We start from the raw sequence: 25315 nt of genomic DNA, 5'->3' as shown, positions 1-25315 counted from the left end.
AAATGGGTTTGAAATTTTGAAAATTAAGGCAAGATTTTTGAAGTTGAACAAAATTTCTCATTTTTATGTATTTTTGCCTTTTATTTTTTATTGTTTACAGTTTTCATTTTTTCTGAAAGAAATTTACAGTTTCATGTAAGCCCATGTTTAGAGCTTTCATTTGCATGGTCAGTTGTCGAAAAATTCCCAAAATAAGTACTAAATTTAACAAAGAAATTTTTTTTTCCTTATTTTTAATTGCTCAAATAGTGGCACGTACAAAAGGCAAATGTGCTTTCCATTGCCACTGCCTGATATTTATGATTGATCTTTCAAAATATTTTTCTTTCTCAACTTACTCAAGATCTTTTGTTTTTTATAAATGGGAGAGAGATAGAGAAAGATAGAGAGTAAGAGAAAGCAAGGGAGAGTCCGAGAGAAAGGAAGAGTAAGAGAGTGGGAAAGTGAAAGAGAAAGGAGAGAGAAACAAAGAGAGAGGATGTGGCGATAAGAAACAGAAAGTAACAACCACACCCTCACCTGCGCATAGAGCGGGTCACCTAAAAATTAACAGTTACCTTATGAAAATCTCATAGCTGCAAGATAATGCATGGTTAATTCAAAGCAATGTGAATAAAAAAGCATTAATTTTGGCAAAATGTTGTGAATGCTAAAGGCCTAACTCATTAACCATGACACGTACCATCGGTGGCTCATCACAAACTTTACACAACCCCCCCATATGTATTACCGGTGGTACATTTTATTAATTTGAAAAAATAATTTTTCTGTATTTTTGACACAGTTTTGTGGATATTTAAATAACTTGAGTACTAAATATTAAATGTTAGTTTCTAAGTCGACCATGAAAGAATTTGAACTCTGAACAGTAAGATGGATGATATGCCACTAAGCATTTTGCCTGGTATGTTAACGTTTCTGCCAACTTGCTGCCCACTACATATTTATTGTGATGTTATTATCTGTCCGAATATGCTCAAGGTACATTCGAACCGGTGAAGAAGCTACTCCCTGCATTTTGACATGGAAAATATATCCTGCTTGTTGACAAATGGTGTGTATACACCTAGATCAGCTTTCTGTGCCATCTACCCAGACTGTAAGATGCAAGCATTTCAAAGTAGTTATCTCTTCAGTCAAGGACACCATGCAGGTGATGCTACGAGCTGATTGAAGAGACTGACTCTCTTATGCTTTTCTAGTTGCCATACATATATAGAAGCACTCCGTCGGTTACGACGACGAGGGTTCCGGTTGATCCGAATCAACGGAACAGCCTGCTCGTGAAATTAACGTGTAAGTGGCTGAGCACTCCACAGACACGTGTACCCTTAACGTAGTTCTCGGGGATATTCAGCGTGACACAGAGAGTGACAAGGCCGGCCCTTTGAAATACAAGGTACAACAGAAACAGGAAGTAAGAGTGAGAGAAAGTTGTGGTGAAAGAGTACAGCAGGGATCACCACCATCCCCTGCCGGAGCCTCGTGGAGCTTTAGGTGTTTTCACTCAATAAACACTCACAACGCCCGGTCTAGGAATCGAAACCGCGATCCTATGACCGCAAGTCTGCTGCCCTAACCACTGGGCCATTGTGCCTCCACCTAGTTGCCATACAACAACTGGCAGCACTGCGGCAGCTCACTGTTTGTCAACAAACAGGATATATTTTTCCATGACAAAATGCAGTGAGCAGCTTGTTCACTGGTTTGAACGTGCCTCAAGCATATTCAGACTGATAATGACATTTCAGTTTTACTTATCAGTGCAGGAGAGACATTTGCGTTGGTATGGTCATGTACTACGGATGGATGAGGAGAGATGTGTGAAGAAGCGCCACTCCCAAACAGTTGATGGAATCTGGGGTAGAGGTAGACCCAGGAAGACATGGGGTGAGGTGGTCAAGCATGACCTTTGAACGTTGGGCCTCACAGAGACAATGACGAAAGACTGAAACCTCTGGAGATATGCTGTGACTGAAGACCCGACAAATGAAGTGAGTTAATTGCCTTGCAGGATGGCCTGCTGTGCTTACCTTGGATTGTTGGGCAACCTGCTGTGCTTGAGGAGACCTGAGTCAAGTACATCAACATCAAAATAAAATTCAAATGGAAATTGTAGTTGTGATACCCGTGCCAGTGGCGTTTAAAAAGCACCATTGAACGTGACCGATGCCAGCGCTGCCTTGACTGGCACCAGGAAGGGCATCCAGCTGTAGAAACACTGCCAGATCAAACTGGAGCCTGGTGCAGCCTCGTGGCTTCCCAGACCCCAGTCAAACCGTCCAACCCATGCTAGCATGGAAAGCAGACGCTAAACAATGATGATGATGATGATGATGATGCTTAACACTCCCTCTCTGTAAACTGCATTTTGAATATTAAATAACATGAATGCTAAATATTGGTTTCGAATTTTAGTGCAAGGCCAGCAGTTTAAGGGGAGGGGGTAAGTTGATTACATCGACCCCAGTGCTCAACTGGTACATATTTTATTGACCCCTGAAGGATGAAAAGTATAGTCAACCCCAGTGGAATTTGAACTCATGATAACGATTCTGCTATTGCGTGCAACATATTAAAGTTTAATTATGAACTATTGTAATGTTGCACTGAGTGTAGCAGCATGGGAAACATGTGGCATCACCAGTAAGTTCCAGCAACAGGCTGTGACAGTCAATGTATTAATGTACACATGCTGTTGATAAGCCAGTTACTGTAGTATCTGTTCTGAAATAAGATTTCTTGTGATCTTGCTGTAATTCATATCAGCAGTGGCCAGCAAGAGTACCAGAATCATTTCAGCCATTTTCGTCCTTTACTCTTTTACTTGTTTCAGTCATTTGACTGCGGCCATGCTGGAGCACCGCCTTTAGTCGAGCAACTCGACCCCGGGACTTATTCTTTTTGTAAGCCCAGTACTTATTCTATCGGTCTCTTTTTGCCGAACCGCTAAGTGACGGGGACATAAACACACCAGCATCGGTTGTCAAGCAATGCTAGGGGAACAAACACAGACACACAAACACACACACATACATATATATATATACATATATATGACAGGCTTCTTTCAGTTTCCGTCTACCAAATCCACTCACAAGGCATTGGTCGGCCCGGGGCTATAGCAGAAGACACTTGCCCAAGATGCCACGCAGTGGGATTGAACCTGGAACCATGTGGTTGGTTAGCAAGCTACTTACCACACAGCCACTCCTTTGCTGTTTTTATGATTTTTTTTTTTTTTTTAGTTTTCATCAAGTATCAAATTGTAACTTAATCCTTTAGTTCTAATCTGCCACAAATATTTTATTGTGTTTCTGGACAGCACTTTTTATTCTCCATTATAGTTCCTGGTGTGGTTATTATGTGGTTAAGAAGTTTGTTTTCCAATCATGTGGTTCCGGGTTCAATCCCACTGCATTGCCTCTTTGGCAAAGTATCTACTACTATAGCCCTTGGCTGACAAAAGCCTTGTGGATGGATCTTGTAGATGGAAACTGGAAAGAAGCCTGATGTATATGTGTGTGTGTGTGTGTGTGTGTGTGTGTGTGTTGTGTGTGTGTTTTGTTTTTCCTTGTCTTGACATCATGTGACTGTTGTAAATGAATGTCATTCATTTCACTATTCTGTGCAAACATGTCAGGCCATGAGGAAATATCACCTTGCTTAAAAATAGCTAATGGTTGGTGACAGGAAAGGCATTCAGCCAAAGAAAATCTGCCATATCCATGCAAGCATGGAAAAGTGGATGTTACAACAACAATGACAATGATGACGATGATGATGATTATTATTATTATTATTATTATTATTATTATTATTATTATTATTATTATTATTGTTATTATTATTATTATTATTATTATTATCATTATTATTACCTCTGTTCATTTCACTGTTATGGATTATATACCAGAGTTATTGAGAAACTTCCCCTGCTAGTGTACCTCTGATTGCAAAAGGTGTAGTAGTTGACTCTGAGCATTGCTGCTGTCATGGTTGAGTTGATAGGTAATTGTACAATTAAGGGTTAGAGTCTGTATCATACATACTACCTGGTCTGTATTGGGTTCATAACCAAGAGACTAAATCCACCTTGCTCTGCGTGGGCAATACCATTTCACTAGATGACCTAGGCTAAATACTGTCTGTAGAATTTAATAGCTTTGACAGACACACCCAAAATATTGACTCAGTGACCAGAACAGCAATCAATAAAAATATTTAATCATTTATGTGATATTTGGTTTGCAACATTCTTGACGTAAATTTGAGTGTTGAAATAAACACATGTTAACATACACATAGATGCTTATGTATTAAAAAAAACCTAGCCAGAGCTACACCATACTCACACACACACACCAGAACACATGCACACTATTCAAAAACAACCAACCCTATACACACACCCACACACGTGTAGAACACACATGCACACAAAAACACACACACTCAAATATACACACTATTCAAAAACAGCCAACCCTATACACACACACACATGTGTAGAACACACATGCAGTTGAAAACATACACACTCAAACATACACACTATTTAAAAACAGCCAACCCTACACACACACACACACAGACATACTTATCAGAATACACATGCTACAAGATACTTTTCTTCGCAACCTTGCTATCAAGTAGGTGGCCAGTCAAAATTTACTCTAGAATTAAAAAGAGAAAGAAAAGAACCTTCATACGCATAGACATAAGACTATAGATCTCAGACAGACTCAAAGCAGACCTTGAAGAGGTGAGGACCTGTCATTGATGAGATTACGAAGTGCCACAAAAGGACTCCAACAGAAAAAAATTAATAATCAATTGAGTGTTTTATCAACATATTAAACAAACAATTGAATGGTTAGTTGGTAAAACAGAAGTAGTATTGAATCTGGGCATGTGTATATTTTGATTTTTACTGGCGCAATGACCCTCCCTAGACACAACAATATTTAATCATTTATTTATTTAAGAAGTAAGTCCATATGGTGCTTCTCTGGTGAATACAAACTGCTGTGGTTCTGTGGATTTGAGTTCGACCATTACCAATACCGGCTGTGACTTTCATTCTTCTAGAATAATTTTCTAAAATTGGGATTGATTCAAATTACTATTTTTAAAAGTTTTTATTTGTTTGAGTCATTAAACTTTGATCATGTTGGGGGCAATGCCTTGAAGAATTTTAGTTGAGCAAATTGACCCCAGTACATTTTTTTTATGCCTATTCTATCAATCTTTTGTTGAACCACTAAGTTCATCATCATCATTGTTCGACCGTGGTCGAGACAATGGAATTTACCATGCTACGCCAGACTTCACGGTCCATCATGGCATTACGGAGGTCCTGTTGCTGGATGCCTGTATCCCTGGAGATTACACCAGGGTAGGAGAGTGTGCGCCCTCTGGTATCGCGAGTAGATGGCTTCCAGAGGAGAAGAGTAGAAATTACCTCGTTTTCAGCTCTACAACAATGTCCAGCAAACTGACCACTAAGTTTACAAACCCCAAACAGTGGTGGGGAGACACACATGTATATACAAAGTATATATGTATATATTATGGGTATATATATATATATATACACCATGGGCTTCTTTCAGTTTCCATCTACTGAATCAACTCACAAAACTTTGGTTGGCATTAGGGCTATAGTAGAAGACACTTGCCCAAAGTGCCATGCAGTGGGATTGAACCCAGAACCATGTGGTTGGAAAGCAAATTTTTAATTTTTAATTGCACATCCATGCCTGCACTTATATTTGCTTTCCTTACAAAACTGCCAAGTATACCTGTCTGCCTAGAATATCTATCTAATGTATCTAGCCAGAATATCTACCTGGTATATGACTTATCAATGAGGAGAAAACTGTGGTCATGCAATCTGCTAGAAACAACACCCAAATCTCCTTCAAATCTCTTCTTATTGTCTTAAAAAGGGAAGACATTCTGGATGTTATAGTCCAGGATATACTAAAACACAGGATGGTTGTGGACAGAATGTCCTTCACAATAGGTATGCTTGTTCAGGGTCAACCAGATTCTATACAGTAACAACCTTGTGTATACCCCTATATATATATCATCATCATCATCATTTAGCATCCGTTTTCCATGGTAGCATGGGTTGGATGGTTCAACTGGGGTCTGTGAAGCCGGGAGGCTTCATCAGGCCCAGTCAGATCTGGCAGTGTTTCTACGGCTGGATGCCTTTCCTAACGCCAACCACTCCGTGAGTGTAGTGGGTGCTTTTTACATGCCACCCGCACAGGTGCCAGACAGAGCTGGCAAACGGACACGAATGGATGGTGCTTTTACGTGCCACCGGCACAGGGGCCAGGCGAGGCTGGCAACGGACACGAATGGATGGTGCTTTTACGTGCCACCGGCACAGGGGCCAGGCGAGGCTGGCAACGGACACGAATGGATGGTGCTTTTACGTGCCACTGGCACGGAGCCAGGCGAGGCTGGCAACGGACACGAATGGATGGTGCTTTTACGTGCCACCGGCACAGGGGCCAGGCGAGGCTGGCAGCGGACACGAACGGATGGTGCTTTTACGTGCCACCGGCACAGGGGCCAGGCGAGGCTGGCAGCGGACACGAACGGATGGTGCTTTTACGTGCCACCGGCACAGGGGCCAGGCGAGGCTGGCAGCGGACACGAATGGATGGTGCTTTTACGTGCCACCGGCACAGGGGCCAGGCGAGGCTGGCAGCGGACACGAATGGATGGTGCTTTTATGTGCCATATATATTTGCATATGTGTCTAATATATCTGTTTAGCTTATCCATCTTGTAAATCTAATACAATTGTCTTGTCATGTATACTTACTGAATGTGTTAACTGATCATGCTTGGATTTTGAAAATAAGAGAATCTCAAAATCTTATGGGTGTTTTTGCTTGTTCTAGATCCATCTTCAAAACCTTCAACTGTAGTAGATGCCGTCAATGAAATCTGCCAGATGCATAATGCCACAACTTCAACACAACTGAAACATCTCCTTCAGACTGAAGATTTGGAAAGGTAAAAAATTTTGACCCTTTTTTTTTAACCCCATTATTCATATCTTTTACTTGTTTCAGTCATTAGACTGTGGCCATTCTGGGGCACCACCTTGAAGAATTTTTAGTTGAATGTATCAACCCCAGTAATTATTTTTTAAATCCTGGTACTTATTCTATCAGTCTCTTTTGCCAAACTGCTAAGTTATGGAGATGTAAACACACCAGCACCAGTTGTCAGGCAGTGGTGGGGTACAAAAACAGACCCAAAGACACACACACACAGATATATATATATATATATATATATATATAATCAAAATAAGCAACAAGAATGACTCCGGTAATTTGGTACGATCGTTTCATACTATATCATTTTATTAAATGTTGTAAGTATTACAACAGTTTTAAAATGCTGAGCACTCATCAGCCAATTATAGAGGTTTTCCATCAATACAAAAAATTTCATATCAAGTGGCAACATTATAGAGAAGGTAGATATATAGACAAAGATGTGGATTTAAATTTTAAGAACATTTGAGGTAGTGGAGCCCATCAACTGACTGACTAAGATTCAGTTTTTCCAGACTACTGTAAGGTTCTGAGAGGGAAGAACAAATGAAAGGAGACAATAAAGATTTTCTAATTATAGAAATGGGGTAAAGGGGATGTCATAGCTCCATATAAGGAATTTATGTAGAAAAGATTGTCACAACTGAATGCCAATTACTACTATTTGATGAACAGATTCAGCGTTAGGAGAACTAGGTCAATGTCAAGTGGTCACAATAACATTCACAGATTCTGTGAATGGTCACAATAACATTCACAAATTCTGGTGCATCTAAATTAAGTACCATATTCATTTGAATCTATATATGTACATATATACAATGGGCTTTCAGTTTCCATCTACCAAATCCACTCACAAGGCTTTGGTCAGACTGGGGCTATGGTTGAAGACATTTGCCCAAGTTGCCACACAGTGGGACTGAACCCAGGGCCATGTGGTTGGGAAGCAAACTTCTTACCACACAGCCAAACCAAGAGCTTAATTTTTATAAAAATATTTTAATGTTTTTATTATGATATTTCTGTTGAAATGCACTCGCTGTGTTTGTTTCAGTAATATAGAAAATAATGTAAAGTTTAGCAAAATAATTTGTTTATTTTCATGCTGTTTGGAACATAAATTAACATGAAAATTGGATGGAAGCTTTTAATTTAGATGACTTTAAAATTAGAAATTTGCTGGTATGGCCATGTGGTTAGCTGTGTGAAAAAGTGCCACACCCTAGCGGTTGAGGGAACCTGTGGAAGAGGTAGACCCAGGAACACCTGGGATGAGGTGGTGAAGCATGACCTTGGAACATTGGGCCTCACCGAGGCAATGACTAGCGACTGGGACCTTTGGAAATATGCTGTGCTTGAGAAGACTTGGCAAGCTCAAGTGAGACCATAACCTTGTGGCCAACCCATGATGATGATGATGTGGCCAACGATGATGATGATGATGATGAGAACCAGATGTGGTCTCAAGTGTGTTTGTATCAAAAGGGTTAATGTTATTATTTTCCTCAGTTCTAATTAAAATTAAAGAGATTTACCTTCATACTGGATGATCATGCGATCAACTGTAGGAAGGACATCTAACTATAAATATTAAATTTATGGGTGTTTGATCTCGATAGCCTTTTGTAACTGTCTCAGCAAGTTGGCATTGATGATGTGGCCCTTTTGAAGATAGTCAATAAATACAATGCCTTTTGCATCTCAAAAATCTGAGGATTTTTATCTACCGTAGCCTTCTTTGGAGCAGGTAAGGAGGGGTGTTCCCACTGTGTGGATTGTCTCTTTGTCTCAAAGTGATGAACCTAAAACTCATTCTGGGTTAGGAAACATTCAAGGAAACCAGCTGGATCTCCGTCAAACAATGTCGGATTTTCCCATAATGGTCATACAATCTGCTAGAAACAACACCCAAATCTCTTCTTATTGTCTTAAAAAGGAAGGACATGCTGGATGTTATAGTCCAGAATATACTAAAACACAGGATGTTTGTAGACAGAATGTCCTTTCACAATAGGTATGCTTGTTCAGGGTCAACCAGATTCTATACAGTAACAACCTTGTGTATACCCCTATATATATATTTGCATATGTGCCTAATATATCTGTTTAGCTTATCCATCTTGTGAATCTAAAACAATTGTCTTGTCATGTATACTTACTGAATGTGTTAACTGACCATGCATGAATTTTGTGCTTTTGCTCAGGTGTCAGAAGATGTGACCCCTATTAATCATTGGTCATGATTTATAGTCAGTTGCCTGTTGTCTATCACCCTGTGGTAAATATGATCAACGTCTTCCTTGGTGGTGGTAGTTGCAGGATGTTCAGACTTTGGGTCATCTTCAAAACTCTCCATTCCCCTCCTAAATTCAGCTGCCCACTTTTGCACTTGTTGATAAAGCTGGAGCATCATCCCCCAGTGTAGTACCCATGTCAGCATAAATGTTCTTCGGGGCTAAACCCTTTTTCTGCAGTACTCAATAACACCTCAATGCCTAATTTTGCTGATTTTATAGAAAAGTTGCTATTATTTATTTTTGAAGTCTTCTTTGAACAGTCAGATGTCAGTTTACCTGGAAAGAAACAATGCAGTTATTAATAAGAAGTGTTGAAATTAATGCCTGCAACATTTCACAGCTCTAGCATCAATCCTTCATAGTCAGCCTATGAACTTTTCACCCCAACCTTGTACATCCTTATATTTACATGAGTGTGTGTTTGGAGGAATTAAACAGATACTTAGATAAAAATTCCTTTTTGTCATTATCTTTGTTTTGGTTTTTGTTGTCATATTATTTGCTTTGGTTGAATTAAGACTGTTGCTTCTTAATATGTTGGGTGATGTGGAAAATTTTTATTCCTGCTAATTCTTTAGTTACTCCTATTCACAGTGAGCTGAAATGTTGGAGATGCACAGAAAAAAATAAGTTGCAGCAGACTCAGTGTGTGTATGTGTATGAGTGAGAGAGAGGAGTGGTGATGATCTAAGTAGAATGTGTGTATAAATGTGTGCATCTACATGTATCAGAAATGATAGGAAATTTAACCAGTTGTTGATGCCATGGGGAGAGGACATGCCCAGTATGAAAATAAGCTTTTGTTCATGAAGTTGTCTCATAAAAGGAAGTCTGTGGTGTTGGAAGAATCCAAAGACAGAAAGGTGATGGTGGGGGTCGAAACAGTGACTCACTGGCTTTGGGACAAAGATTGTTGTGACAGACATTGAGAAGGTGTTAAAGGAAACAGTTGTCAAGTGTTGGCCAGTATTGCTTATCTTTAACGGATAACAAAATTGACATTCAATGCAGTATTTGACTTTGAGGATAGTAACATGGAATGTGGCCTTTGCTTTTCTACATGGTAAATCCATTTATTTGTCTTCTAATTTCAGTATTATCAAAAGATTGGAAGAGTATGACTCTTTCTTCCCAGCATTCCATGCAGTGATGTCAGAACTACTTGAACTATTAAGTAAGTCACTGCTCTCTTTCTCTCTCTTTTCCTCTCTCTCTCCCTCTCTCACAAACACACACACAAGTCCACTCTTTTTTCTTCTCTTCCCTCTTATCTCTTTCCTATGTCTTTATTTCTACACTCATCCAATCTCATTTTCTTTGCTATCTTCTTCTTTCACCATCTCTCTCTCTCTCTCTCTCTCTCTCTCTTCACCTCTGTTTTCATTCATATCTCATTCTCTTTCTTCATTTTTTATTATCTGTACTTCTACACTTACTCTCTCTTTCAAGCTCTCTTCATCATCATCATTTAACATTCATTTTCCATGCTGGCATGGGTTGGACTGCACCAGGCTCCAATTGCCTGTTCTGGCATGGTTTCTACAGCTGGATGCCCTTCCTAACACTCCAAAGAGTGTACTGGATGCTTTTTTGTGGTACTAGCACCAGTGTATTTAACATGGCACCAGCACAAACAATTTTGTCTTTATTTCTGTTTCCATTTTTTGCTTTCTCTCTCTCTCTCTCGCTCTCCATGTCTCCTATCTCCTTTTCTCTATTTTCCCATTTCTATTTGTCTCTTCTCCTGACTCTCTCAATTTCTTCTAATTATCTACTTCACCTTTGTTCATTCCCCCCTCGCCTCTCTTCATCTCTCCTCACCAATATTTACCAACACGCTCACCGTTGCTCACCCTCTTTAATAATTGATTACCCAAATACCACAATCTCCTGCTAATACCCACCCCCTCACAACTGCCCACCTTATACATTCTCTCTTGCTCTCACACCAATCTTTTCTTCCTTTCCAGATGTCCAAAGTCTAAGTGATGTGGTACCAGCAGTGAAGACCCTCTCCCTACTTGCTCAGTGATAACCAGTGGCGAATGTTCTGGATATCTTGGATACAGGAAGAAAGAAGGATGAGCTACACTAGTTACTGCTGTCATCATTGCTACTGCTGCTATAAGGGCACTGAGCTGGCAAAATAGTTAGAGCATTGGACAGAATACCTAATGGTATTTCTGACATTGTAAGGTGGCGAACTGGTAAAATTGTTAGCACGACGGGCGAAATGCATAGCCGTATTTCGTCTGCTGTTATGTTCTGAGTTCGAATTCCGCCGAGGTCGACTTTGCCTTTCATCCTTTCGGGGTCGATAAATTAAGTACCAGTTATGCACTGGGATCGATATAATCGACTTAATCCGTTTGTCTGTCCTTGTTTGTCCTCTCAGTGTTTAGCCCCTTGTGGGTAGTAAAGAAATGGGTATTTCTTCTGACTTGCTATGTTCTGAGTTCAAATTCTGTCAAGGTCAACTTTGCCTTTCATCCTTTCAGGGTTGATAGAATAAGTACCAGTTGAGCACTGGGGTCGATGTAATTGACTAACTCTCCTTCCTTTAAAAGTTACTGGCCTTGTGCCGAAATTTGAAACCATTATTACATCATCTACCACTGTCATCATTGTCATTGCTGTTATATCAGATATCACTGTGATCACTCCTATGTTAGTTGTCGTCATCACTGCCATCACTCATTATTGTCATCACTCATCATTGTCAATAGTATTGTTATGTATGCTCAACATCTTTAATATTCTTAACTCAATCCCATTGCTGTACCACAACTACAATCACCACCACCACCGCCATTATCATCATCATCATCATTGGTAGCTACTCTACATCTCACACATGTCCAATATGTTATATTACATTCTTATACTTTGACAGTCATTGTGTATATATATAGCTCATACATGTCCTGACAATCACTCTAGAACTTACACTTGTCCAGACAGCCACCTGCACTCATGTACCCCACACATATCTAGACAGCCACCTGCACTTATGTACCCCACACATGGCCAGACAGCCACCTGCACTTATGTACCCCACACATGGCCAGACAGCTACCCTATCATCATTGTTCGACCGTGGTCGAGACAATGGAATTTACTATGTTACGCCAGACTTCACGATCCATCATAGCATTACGGAGGTCCTGCTGCTGGATGCCTATGGAATTTGCCACCCTAACTCTAACCCTACTTATGTCCAGACATCTGTCCTACACCTCACACTGTATATCCTGATTGGCTTTCTTCGTGTCTCTTTACATGGTCCAAGGCCAGTCTGAACTATGACACACAAATGAACTTCTCACCCAGTGTTATGTTACAAAAGATATGAAGTCTAAGCAACAGCTGCTGCTGCAAGGGAACCTTTGTGTGTTAGTTGGATTGCTAGAAATAGAAGCTAAAACTTCTTCAAATCAAATCCATCGTCTTTAAAAAAAAAAAAAAGGGATGGATGCAGCTGGAAAGGTAATCTTAGGCAGGATAGCCACAGCTGGAATGCCTTTAATTATAAGTATGCTTGATGAGGGCTGGCCTAATGGATGTGTGGATGGGGGTGGGCTGAAGGGCTACTACTACTAATGTTAATAATAATTTCTAATGTCTTTATTAGCATCACTAACAACAAGGGAGCCACCATGTGGTCAGTCAAACTGCTTGGCATAGCAGTCATATGTCCCTCAACTCACATCCACGCTGTATGGAGAAAAAATAGGCTCATTGGATAATGTAGTCTGACGTAATTCCCCAAAAAGACGGCAGTGTAATGCCTTTGATCATAGGTCTGCTTGATCAGTGCTGACCTGTGGTTAAATACAGCAGCAACAATAAATCCTCCTCCCCCTCCTCCTCCTTGACGTTTGTGGGTCCATATAAGATTTTGTTGTTAGAATTTACTTGTAATGAAATAGTTATACTTTTACAGTTCACAAAATATTTTAATATTTTTTTTTTATACAATTCTTAATATTGGTTTCAAATTTTGGCACAAGGCCACCAGTTTCAGGGAAGTGGGTAAGTCAATTACATTGACTTCCAGTATTCAACTGATACTTATTTTATCGACCCTGGCGGAATTTGAACTCAGATTGTAAAGACAAATGAAATACCACTAAGCGTTTTGCTTGGTGTGCTAACATTTCTGCTAACTCATCGTCTTAATTCCTAATAATATTTAACCATAAAAATATAACAGGATTTTTTAAACATTGAATGGCTGAGGGTCCAGTAGTGTAAAATAGGAATCAAAGGGATCCACAGGTGAAAAATGGTTGAGAAACACTGTTCTAGTGTCTTAAAATAGTCCCTAATATACAAAACAAATGGGATGGTCATAGCTGGAATACCTTTCATCATGGGTCTGCTCCTTCAGGGCTGACATGGGACTAAAAACCAACAGCATTTGTATTCTTTCTAATGGTATAAGACCAGTAATTTTGAGGGAAGGGGGAATTTTTGAGTCATTACTTTATTTCATCAACCCTAAAAGGGATGAAAGATAAAGGCAACCTTGGCAGAATTTGAACTCAGGCTGCAAAGAGCCAGGATGTCACTGAGTATTTTGTCCGGTGCACCAATGATTCTGCCAGCTTGCCATTTAAGCAATATCAATGATATTACCAACATCGTACCTAAAGGGCTGAGATTTCTCTTTAAGGCCAGAAAATTCTTCAGCCCTGACTAGTTGTTGACCCTTTGCAACAGTCAAGTTTGTCCCATATTTGAGTACTACTCATATACTTGGGACTAAGTAGTCCACACTACACAAGCAAAAGGCATTTTGAATTCCATCCATAAAAGGGACCATCTAATCACTTAATGAACCTCTGCTCACCGACACATTGCACCCACAGATCACAGTCACAATGCTGTGTCCTCTTCTCTCTGTCCACTAGTGTAGTGAGGGGGGATGGGATGGGGGGCAGTGATCCACCTTGGATGATGCTTTTATGATGGGCAAAATTTTTGGGTCATCTGTATAAGCCTTTATAGGATGTATTTTTGGGGGCAGGGTGCTGGAGGTCGGGGGAAGTTAATTTAAGGACTGCCCCAGGCAGCACATACTTCAGCTTTGCCTCTATTTCTGTCCCTTCTAGCATTACCACTAATGTTATTGCTCCTCTTGAACTAGCAAGCTACACACCTTTCTACACAAGCCTACCTAATTGATATACCCACCTGTACTTCATACTAAACACTACTAAAAAACTATGTCCATTCCTTCTACAAAACTGCGACCTTTCCAGGACTCTTTGTCAGCCCATAGTTTCTTTATAAATATCATCAACCCACCGAAATTCAAGCTAAACATCAACCACAATGATCTCGTCTGTCTTGCAAAGCCTGTGACAAACAAGCCTATGGGCCCTGCCTGTCTTCCTTGCATCAAGGGCACAGGTATGGCTGTATGGTTAAGAAGCTTAGCACTTTACTTCACAACAACAAGGTTTCACTTTTAATCCTGAAGCAGCATCTTAGAAACTGTTTTCTTCCATTGCCTCAGCTTGGCCAGTATTTTGTAATTTGAATTTGGTGGAGGGGGAAGTATGTTGAAGGCTATGATAAGTGATTAAAAAGCTTGCTTCTCTACAACCTGACTCCTGGTTCAGTCCCATTGTATGGTACATTGGACAAGTAGTTTCTATGATAGCCCTAGACCATCTTTGTGATAGAAGGCAGAATTTGAACTCATCATCCACAGTGCCAAAACAAAGGCTGCAACAAGACATCTTCTTCGATGATTTAACATTCCACCCATCTGCCTCTCTGGGCAGCTTCTTTATTTATTAACCCTGAAACAATGAAATGCAATGTTAACCTAGGTGAGATTTGAACTCAAAATACAAAAAGCTAGAACAAATTCCACAAAATATTCTACCTGATGCTCTCACAACTCACGCGCACACACACATACCCCCCCCCCACACTTATATGCCCAGTTGAACCATCCAACCCATGCTAGCATGGAAAGCGGACGCTAAACGATGATGATGATATATATATATATATATATATATATATATATATATATATATATATATACACATATATATACATACACATACATACATACGATGAACCAACTAATGTGCTTCTCCATTTTCTTATTTTCTCTCTCTCTCTGTATATATATATATATATATATTTTCCCATGCTTATACTTTCTTTGTCTTGTCTACCACTACCACAATACTTCATGCCACCCTTGAACTAGTAAGTTGTGTACATCTATCTGTACCCACCTAGTTACACCCCTCTGCTATCCTTATTGTTGGCCAAGTACAGTTTATTACGTGCCACTTGCTGCAACTTTTTCTACTTCCTTCATGACGTTCAGACGTTCAACCTCCCGAGATCATCCTTCTCCATTTCGTCCCATGTCTTCCTTAGTCTTCCTCTGTTGCGTACTTCTTCTGTTTGGATCCTTTTGCTACTAATTTACTCCCATCCATCATCCCTAAATGTATCACATATCTCTACAAGCTCAGTATTCTACACCTGATGACCCTCACCTCCCATTTTTTTTAAAGACTTTTTTACTGTTCACTTCCTGTGCATATTCTATGTACCATAAATCCTCGAGTATAATTCGCATTTTTCCCCCAAAATTTAAGGGTCAAAATCCCTAGTGCGTACTATATACGAGGTTAAAAATGAAAAATATTTTCTAAGCAATGTCCGAGTCTCTATTTGCTGTCCGGCAATGTTTATTCAGATGCATTTTGTGATGTTGGGCACGAAAATACCTTAAGCTAAGCCTGAAAGCAATGAAGTCATAAAAGAATAATCCATAACTTGCAGTGAGCAACATTTATTAAAATAAAAGTATTCAGAACACAGAATAACATGTAACAAACACAATTTGCAAACATATTTACATTCCCATATAACAGTTAAGAACACCACCATTATTGTATTACGCATGCGCGGAAGTGTTTGTTTGACTAGGTGCTGCTGGCTTAATTACGCACGACTCAAGTTAGAGAAGCGGGGCGCATTATACATAAGGTTTAGGTTTTTCAGAAGCACAGCCCCCTAACAATCCTCTGCGTATTATACTCAAGGGCAGACTATACTCGAAGATTTACGGTACTGTTTCTCATGAGTTGTGCATCAGAGCACCGTATACAATGAGTTCATTATATAATCTCTCCACCACATCACATCAAATTACTTTCGAACCTAATTTTTCCCTCAGCACATGTTCTGTTACTCATACATACTGGCATTACACATTCTGCTGCATACAAAGTCTGTCTTCTCTCTCAGCCTACTTGTGATCTCACTTCAACTCTTGTAGTTTACCCATTGTTTATGCTGGGTTCACTGCACAGAATCCCTTCAAACATTTTGGGCATTGCAACTGCCTTGATGGCAATAAAGTTCTGTCTTCTTTCTTGTTGACTAAAACTTTTTCGTCTTTGGTAAATTTTTCCTTTAACCCTCTAGCATTTAAACCAGCCATATCCAGCCGAAATATTCTGCCTGATTTATGTTCAAACCAATCAGATCTGGCCTTTCACATCAACCCTACAATGTCATTCTAAAAATTAATTTACCTCATCAACATCTCATAGCTACCAGGTAACACATGATTAATTCAAAACAATTTGGAATACATCAATATTATATTTGACAGAATAGTATGAATGCTAAAGGGTTAAAACATCTTGATTCTTGGCTTCGCTTCTCTAATCCGTCTTCATCCCATTCAACTTTAAGAACTGGATCATTGATATAACGGATATATGTGTTTAACAAGCTCACTTGTTATTTGCAACACAAGCACTTGTTCTGGTACTGTTTTTTCTATATATTGTTGGCGGGGAGATGAATTGCTGCTATTTCTAGCAGTCAAGCATCCATTATTGACAAGACAAAGGAAAGTGGAAATCACATGACCTGGTCATCTAGGGGCTGGAAATGGTGGAGATTTATCTCCCAGCTAGCAATATAAACAAAAGTGCATGGAAGATGGACATTAAAATGCTGCTGATGATATATATCTGTGTGTGTGTGTATATATATATATATATGTATATATCACCATGACCGACCAGGTTATCAGATGTTGTTACACATCGCTGGTCACAATGTGCTTTGCATTGTTTTAGCCTTCAAATGACGCCACCCCACTGGCTAAGCGAGCGCAGGCCAACAGAAGAAAGAGTGAGAGAAAGTTGCGGCGAAAGAGTACAGCAGGGATCGCCACCACCCCCTGCCGGAGCCTCGTGGAGCTTTAGTTGTTTTTGCTCAATAAACACTCACAACACCCAGTCTGGGAATCGAAACCGCGAGTCTACAACTGCGAGTCCGCTGCCCTAACCACTGGGCCATTGCGCTTCATATATCTATGTGTAATATATATATATATATATATATATATATATATATATATATATATATATATATATATATATTATATAATATATATATATATATATATATATACACACACACATATATATATATGAGTGAGTGGTCAAATGAAAGAAAGGACACTCAATATTATTAGGAGTTACATGTATTGTTCAAAATAGTTTGATTCGGATTTCCATGCTACTTCAAGTTTTCCATGCGATCCGAATAATATATATGTATATATATATATATATTTTACACATATACATTAACACTAACACATACGTATGTATATAAATTTTCTGTTAAAAAGAATTATCCTCTACTTTCTGTACTGAAATCTCTACTTTGTTACATATAAATGTATTTAATATAGATTTAATATATATATATATATATATATATATGTGTGTGTGTGTGTGTGTGTGTGTGTGTGTATATATAATCTGTGTGTGTGTGCATACATGCATGTGCGCATGACTGCAGTTTCAAGTTTTGCTTTTAACGACGTATTCCAATGGTTTAATAAGCTGTTTAATCAAATTATCTAAACAATATCACCTTCAGTAAATGTTTGTTGTTTTCTACAAGTTGACTAATAATCAAAAAAAAAAAAAAAAAAAAAACACATACGTGTGTATGTACATACATATATTTGTGTGTCTACACACATGTGGATTTTGTTGGCAGAAACTGAAAGAAGCCTTTATGTGTGAGTGTGTGTATGTGTATGTGCATGTATATTTTTGTTCTCTAGCCTCTGTTTGATAACTGTTGTAAAATGTGTGTGTGTATATATATATATATATAAATATATATATATTTATGCATCTATACAGATGTATATCATCATCTTCTTAACAACCATCATCATCATCATATATGTATGCATATATATACACATATATATATAAGTGCTTCTGTTTTACTGTTGAACAAAGCTTAATTTTTAAAAAAATATATATTTTGTATTTCTTTAACCTGTTGATTGTATATTAAATAAATTGTTTGAAACGTACCATTTGTAGTTGTTTCTTCTCGTTAATTTCTGGATTTCATATCAGCGTAATTTCTATCCTATACATATACCTATTCTATTGGAAAACAATAAAGGTGTCTCTTCCTGTTTGCTTGATCTGCTAAAATTCACAGCTGAATCTCTCAAATCTCTCCTTTGTGTATTTAATAACGTAAGGATACATTTTTCATAATATAGTCTTAGGGAGATTATGTTGATTAAAGACAGGGTTGTCATGGCTGTAATGGTGTTGATGTCATGGCTGTAATAGTTATATACCAATATTATACCAAATTGCCTGGGTCACCTCTGGTTTTGTAATATAAGTTTCATGTAAATTTATGTTCCCAATACCAGCTTTATAAGGATAAAATTATCTCAATAAATTGCAGTGTAACATGATTTTTGTCCCTGGGTAGTAACTGTTATTTCCTATTTGCTTACCCCTAGAAAGTATGAAAAATGGCTAATATTTCCTTGAAACTTGGCTTTTGTTACATTTATTTAAACCCTAAAGGGTCACTTCAGACACATGGCCGTGATGCACCCCAACTACTCCTATCATGATCAGAGATGCACATATTGTCAGCCATTAAGGGATATGCTCTAGTAATTAAGGTCAAGCAACTGAGAAACAAATCTGTGGTATTCAGCAAAATATTTGCTATAATGATATTTCTGCTTCAGCAACTCAGTCTGAAATGTAATGGTAAATAAGTCAATTTCAAAACATTGATGTCCAGGTCACAAAAGCAAAGTCTGAAGGGAATAGCAGTCACTTCCTTTGATTTCTAGATAGAAACAAGTAGGAAGTAACACTTACTGACCAAAGACAAAACAAAAAAAATTAAAATTTTGTTACACAGTATTATTATTTTTCAATGTAAACTATTCAGGCATGTTTCTCTGATATTAGGGAGTCTTTCCAGGAAGTGCTATTCTCCAGATTGTGATATCACAGCTCCAGTGTTATGGACATGTTAGATTGCGAAATAGATTTCTCAAGCCAAGCCAACTGGCAGGAGACCTTAGGGGATAATATCCAAAGTCTCAGTTGGTCATTCTTGGGAATCCAGCAGAAAGTGTAATTATGGTTGCTTCTGATAGGACCCTGTGAAGGAGAAGGTGTCTGAGGACTCTACCTCAACAACCTTCACTGGAATAGAGGGCAACAAAAACGAATTGTATTTTGACAGAGATATGGTAACACAAGGTTTGATGAAGGGTTATCTAGATCTAAATAATAACGGCCCATTCTATTGTATTACAACAGACAATAGTACAAGAATGTGTCTATTAAATTGTTAGAGATACTCTAGGGTACAAGGGTCTTAACTGTTTATACAGATTCATGTCAAAACATGTAAAACTGGTAAGAAAAACCTGTAAAAATTTATATTTGTAAAATAGAATTTTTGTTCTCTTTTAAAAACAGTATAACAACCAGTTTTGTTTATTGCCAAGGTCTGTCTCTTGGCACACTTTTGCTAAATCACTTAGTGATAAACTCTTTTCTGTAAAAAGGTTAATTGACCAAAACAGGAACAGACTTGATTGGCCAAAGTTGATAGCTTATATTTCTGACCTGCAATATTATTCTTTGAATGTAAGGTGGCATTTCATCTCTGTCTTTATGTTCCGAGTTCAAATTCAGTTTGCCTTCCATCCTTTCAGGGTTGGTAAAATAAGTACCAGCTGAACACTGGTGTTGATGTAATCTACTCACAGCCTCCCCCAAACTTGCTGGCCTTGTGCCAAGCCGGTGGCACGTAAGAGAACCATCTGAACGTGGCTGTTGTCAGCGCTGCCCCAACTGGCCTCCGTGCCCGTGGCACGTAAAAAGCACCATCCGATCGTGGCCGTTTGCGAACCTCGTCTGGCCCCCATGCCGGTGGCATGTAAAAAGCACCATCCGATTGTGGCTATTGCCAGCATCGTCTGGCCTCCGTGCTGGAAGCATGTAAAAAGCACCATCCGATTGTGGTCGTTTGCCAGCCTCGCCTGGCACCCGTGCCGGTGGCACGTAAAAAGCACCCACTACACTCACGGAGTGGTTGGCATTAGGAAGGGCATCTAGCTGTAGAAACACTGCCAGATCAGACTGGGCCTGGTGCAGCCTTCTGGCTTCCCAGACCCCAGTTGAACCGTACAACCCATGCCAGCACGGAAAACGGACGTTAGACGATGATGATGATGATGAATATTTTTGGAATGGAAGGTGGCAAGCTGACAGAATTGTTAGCATGCCAGGCAAAATGTTTTGTGGAATTTTCCTGTCATTACATTCTGAGTTCAAATTCTGCTGAGGTTGACTTTGTGTTTCATCCTCTGTGTACCAGTGAAATACTGGGGTCAATGTAATTGACTTAGCCCCTCCCCTAAAACTGCTGACCTTGTGCCAAAATTTGAAGCCTGTATTATTCTTTGAATGCATTACAAAACAAAACCAAAATGACAACATATAAATTGTCTTTACTCTGTAAAACCAAACTGCACTGGAGACATTCTTGAGAAGACAACACACTATTGTTAAGAATGTGTGGTGCAAGAGACTCTACAATTCACCCTTCCTGACCGTCATCTATGACACATCAGTGCCACTGATGATAATGATTCTCAAGGCCTCACATTTCGGTTAGCGTAATATACTATGTCACTAGAAGAAACTGAGATACAATGAAAGAATTCTCATATTTTGTTCATCACATTTTTTAAAAATATAAACTCTATAGACACAAAGGGATTTGTGAAGTAAATCCAGTGGCATATATACTGTCCTACTGTTGTTGACATCAGGTAGCTGAATATTGTGAATGTGCTTTAAACAGTATACCAACAATATACTACAAGATGTCTACCCAAATATAAAATTATTACTTATTTACTCTTTTACTTGTTTCAGTCATTTGACTGTGGCCATGCTGGAGCACTGCCTTTAGTTGAGCAAATCGACCCCAGGACTTATTCTTTGTAAGCCTAGTACTTATTCTATCGGTCTCTTTTGCTGAACTGCTAAGTGACAGTGATGTAAACACACCAGCATTGGTTGTCAAGCAATGTTATGGGGGACAAACACAGACACACAAACATATACACACACACATACATATATATACATATACATATATACGATGGGCTTCTTTCAGTTTCCGTCTACCAAATTCACTCACAAGGCTTTGGTCAGCCCAAGGTGCCACGCAGTGGGACTGAACCCAGAACCATGTGGTTGGTAAGCAAGCTACTTACCACACAGCCACTCCTACACCTATCTATATATATATATGTATAAAGGTAGATATGGCCAGCCTATGGGGTTACTCTGGGTTTCACGTCCATACATTACTTAGCTTTACAGTGTTTCTTCAGACACTAAAACCCGTTGGCTTATGGCCTCTCTAGAGAATGGAGGAGTAGGAAAAGACTTTGTTACTCTGTCACAACAAGGGATTATCTCCTTTTGACTGCTATTTAATAGACCACGTTGGTGTCTGGATCCCAGGATGCCAGCATGAATTTCCTGAAGTGTAAGCAGTGGGTGAAGAACTCTGTTCTGAAGTTAGGGATGTTCTCTGGGCCAAGGGAGTCCTTTAATATTCTTGTTCATTTGGCTATGCACAGTTCATAATGCTTGATCCCATTTATGTAGGGGCCTGGAACTTTTAGGATCTTCCATGATATTATGTGTGGGGTTCCATGGTGTCTTGGTTACCATGTATGGCTGGCTAAGGACATAGTGTATTTCCTATCTGGGATCCTCAGAGAGGATCTGTAGTTGAAGAGGTGCTATTTGAGCATGTTACCCGAACATCCAAAGTATCTCTGTTTGCAGGTATTGATGATTCTATTTCTGTTGATGTTGATGTTGACACTACTGCTACTGTTGTTATTGGTGCTATTGTTGTTGGTGTTGGTATTGGCATCGTTAAAGCTGGTATTGGTGTTGGTGCTGGTGCTGGTGCCATTAATAGAGGCATGGGGGACATCTTTTCATATTTTCTTTTCAAATTTCTCAAATTTCTTTACCAATATTGTGTTAAATCTTTGTTATGGTGTATATATACATGCGCGCACACACACACACACAGACACACACACACACACACACATAGAATTACAGGGGTTGGACAAAATAATAGAAACACCTAGCATCTTAGCATCATAATTTTGAAATATCTATAAAACCATCAAAAGCTTGTTTATTTTTATGTTTTTGGTTTTATTATTATTGTTGCTTAATATGTTTTGCTAAAATTGGTGTTTCTTTTCAGATATCATCAGAAAAAGGTAATTAAAATTCATTAAAATGACAGATCTATCGGACTTTCAACGAGGTCAAATTGTTGGTGCTCGTATGGCAAGCACTAGCGTTATGAAAACACCTGAAATGTTTGATGCATCAAGAAGTACTGTCTCGAAAGTAATGACAGCCTTTGAGAAAGTGGGAAAAACCTCCTCGTTGAAACAAAACTCTGGAAGAAAACCAAAACTTTCAGATAGGGACTGTCGGACTCTTATGCGAATTGTTAGAAAGGCTCACAAAACTACAGCTCCCAAAATTACTGCAGGGATTAATGACCACCTCGAGAACCCAGTTTCCACAAAAACTGTTTGTCGGGAACTGCACAAAGCCAGATTTCACTGGAGGGCTGCAATCAGAAAACCCCTACTTTCAAAAACGAACGTCGCAAAGCATTTAGAGTGGAGTAAAACCTACAGAATTGGTCTCTAGAGCAGTGGAAGAATGATATTACCTTATTTCTGACCACCGGCCGAGTATACGTGTGGAGACAGCCAAAAGAAGCATTTGACCCAGACTGTTAAACATGGAGGGGGATTTGTGATGATTGGGGTGTGGGGCTATATCTTGGAAATCCGCCTACACAATGGTTTTCCTTCATGGCAGAATTAATAGTCGAGACTATTTAAGCATTTTATCTGATCAAATTCATCCTATGGTTGTGGAACTGTTTCCGGAGGGAAACACAATCTTTCAGGATGATAATGCACCAATTCACACAGCTGAAGTTGTTACTGTATGGCACGAGGAACATTCTAGTGAAGTTGAACATCTTATCTGGCCACCACAGTCCCCAGATCTCATTATTATTGAACATTTATGGTGCGTTTTAGAAAAACAAGTAAGGAGTTAATATCCTCCACCATCACCACTACAAGAACTGGAGGCTGTTTTAGCTGAAGAATGGACAAAAATTATTTGGAAACATTCAAACTTTGTACAAGTCCATACCTTGTAGAATTCAAGCTGTGATTACACCCAAAGGCGGTCCTATCCCATATTAAAATAAATTTGCTTGAAATTTTAAGGTGTTTCTATTATTTTGTCTAACCTCTGTACATATATATATATATAAATCCTCATCATCGTCGGTATCATTGTTTAACGTCCATTGTCCATGCTGGCATGGGTTGGATGGTTTGAGCAAGGGCTGACAAGCTGGAATGACAGACAAACAAAAACAACGGAGCACTCCTAAAAATGTAACTGGGAGTGTGTGTGTGTATATAAAGACAGATAAAGAGATTAATAAAAGAAAAGTTTATTGTCTCCAGTTCAAATTCCTTCTTCCAATGTATGACTGAGCAGTGATTGCCATTGTAAACTTTGCTATTTCAGTGAGGCATTGAAAACTGATCCGATATTAACTTGATACTAATCCCAAAGTCAGGAAACCTCAACAATGAAACTAACTACATAGGAATTTCACTGTCCAACTTCTTGCCCAAAGTCATCAACCGGATGATCCTCACCAGGCACTTGATAACCATCTGAGACCAAATCAAAATGGATTTAGACTACAACATCTCAGATGTTAGCCCTGATGTGTATCATAGGAGTTGAATCGAAACAGCTACCTGTCATTATAAGCTTCATGGATTTCAGGGAAGCATTTGATAGCATTCATCGTTACAAAATGTTGAAGATTCTTTTGAGCATGTGACAATCCAGAAGAACTATTTCTTGCCTTTGCAAAGACCTACGAGAAGACCAGAGCACGTGTGTTGTCATCTGATGGAGAAATAGGATTGTTTCAGAATATATGTTGGAATTTCTCCGTTTATGCGAGTGAACTTGGTACACAGAAATTCTATGGAAGCCTGTCAACATGGAGAATAGAGCGAGCAACTCGGATCCCTCAATGCTCTACCAGAAGTTTGAGTATTGATGAAACAATTCTTCAATCATGAAGTCAAACAAGTTACTCCTTGTTAATGTTTATATAAATTTTAAGGATAGGAACGGATTTTTAAATATGTCACCAATGAAGCAATCCATCTCTTTATAAAGTAAATTCCAAGCTTAGAACCAAACTGGAATTCATTGTCGTCATCATTTAATATCCATTTGCCATTCTGGTATGTGTGGGTGCTTGATAAGCTACGTTTGTTTGTTTACATCCTCATACCTTAGGGGCTTGGTAGAAGAGACTTATAGAATAAGTTCCAGGCTTAAAAAGAAAAACATGCATAAGTACTGGGGCCAGTCTGTTAAACTAAAAAGGTACTGCCCC

General features: G+C 39.0%; 1 protein-coding gene across 2 annotated transcripts in view; it reads left to right on the top strand.

Annotated features, from left to right (window-relative positions):
* The window catches only part of LOC115221086 (centrosomal protein of 70 kDa-like), a 43968-nt gene extending 32268 nt beyond the window's left edge, over positions 1-11700 (top strand). For both annotated transcript variants that reach the window (XM_036510536.1, XM_029791302.2), the window contains exons 12-14: positions 6927-7041; positions 10483-10562; positions 11359-11700. In XM_036510536.1, the coding sequence (XP_036366429.1) occupies positions 6927-7041; positions 10483-10562; positions 11359-11420 (257 nt within the window). In that variant the 3' untranslated portion in view covers positions 11421-11700. The remainder of the gene's footprint in view (positions 1-6926; positions 7042-10482; positions 10563-11358) is intronic.
* The last annotated feature ends 13615 nt before the right edge of the window (positions 11701-25315 follow it).

Source organism: Octopus sinensis, linkage group LG17 (assembly GCF_006345805.1).
Source record: "Octopus sinensis linkage group LG17, ASM634580v1, whole genome shotgun sequence".
Classification (NCBI taxonomy): domain Eukaryota; kingdom Metazoa; phylum Mollusca; class Cephalopoda; order Octopoda; family Octopodidae; genus Octopus; species Octopus sinensis.
The sequence above is the reverse complement of the archived record's forward strand: the minus strand, read 5'-3'. Positions and strand labels throughout refer to the sequence as shown.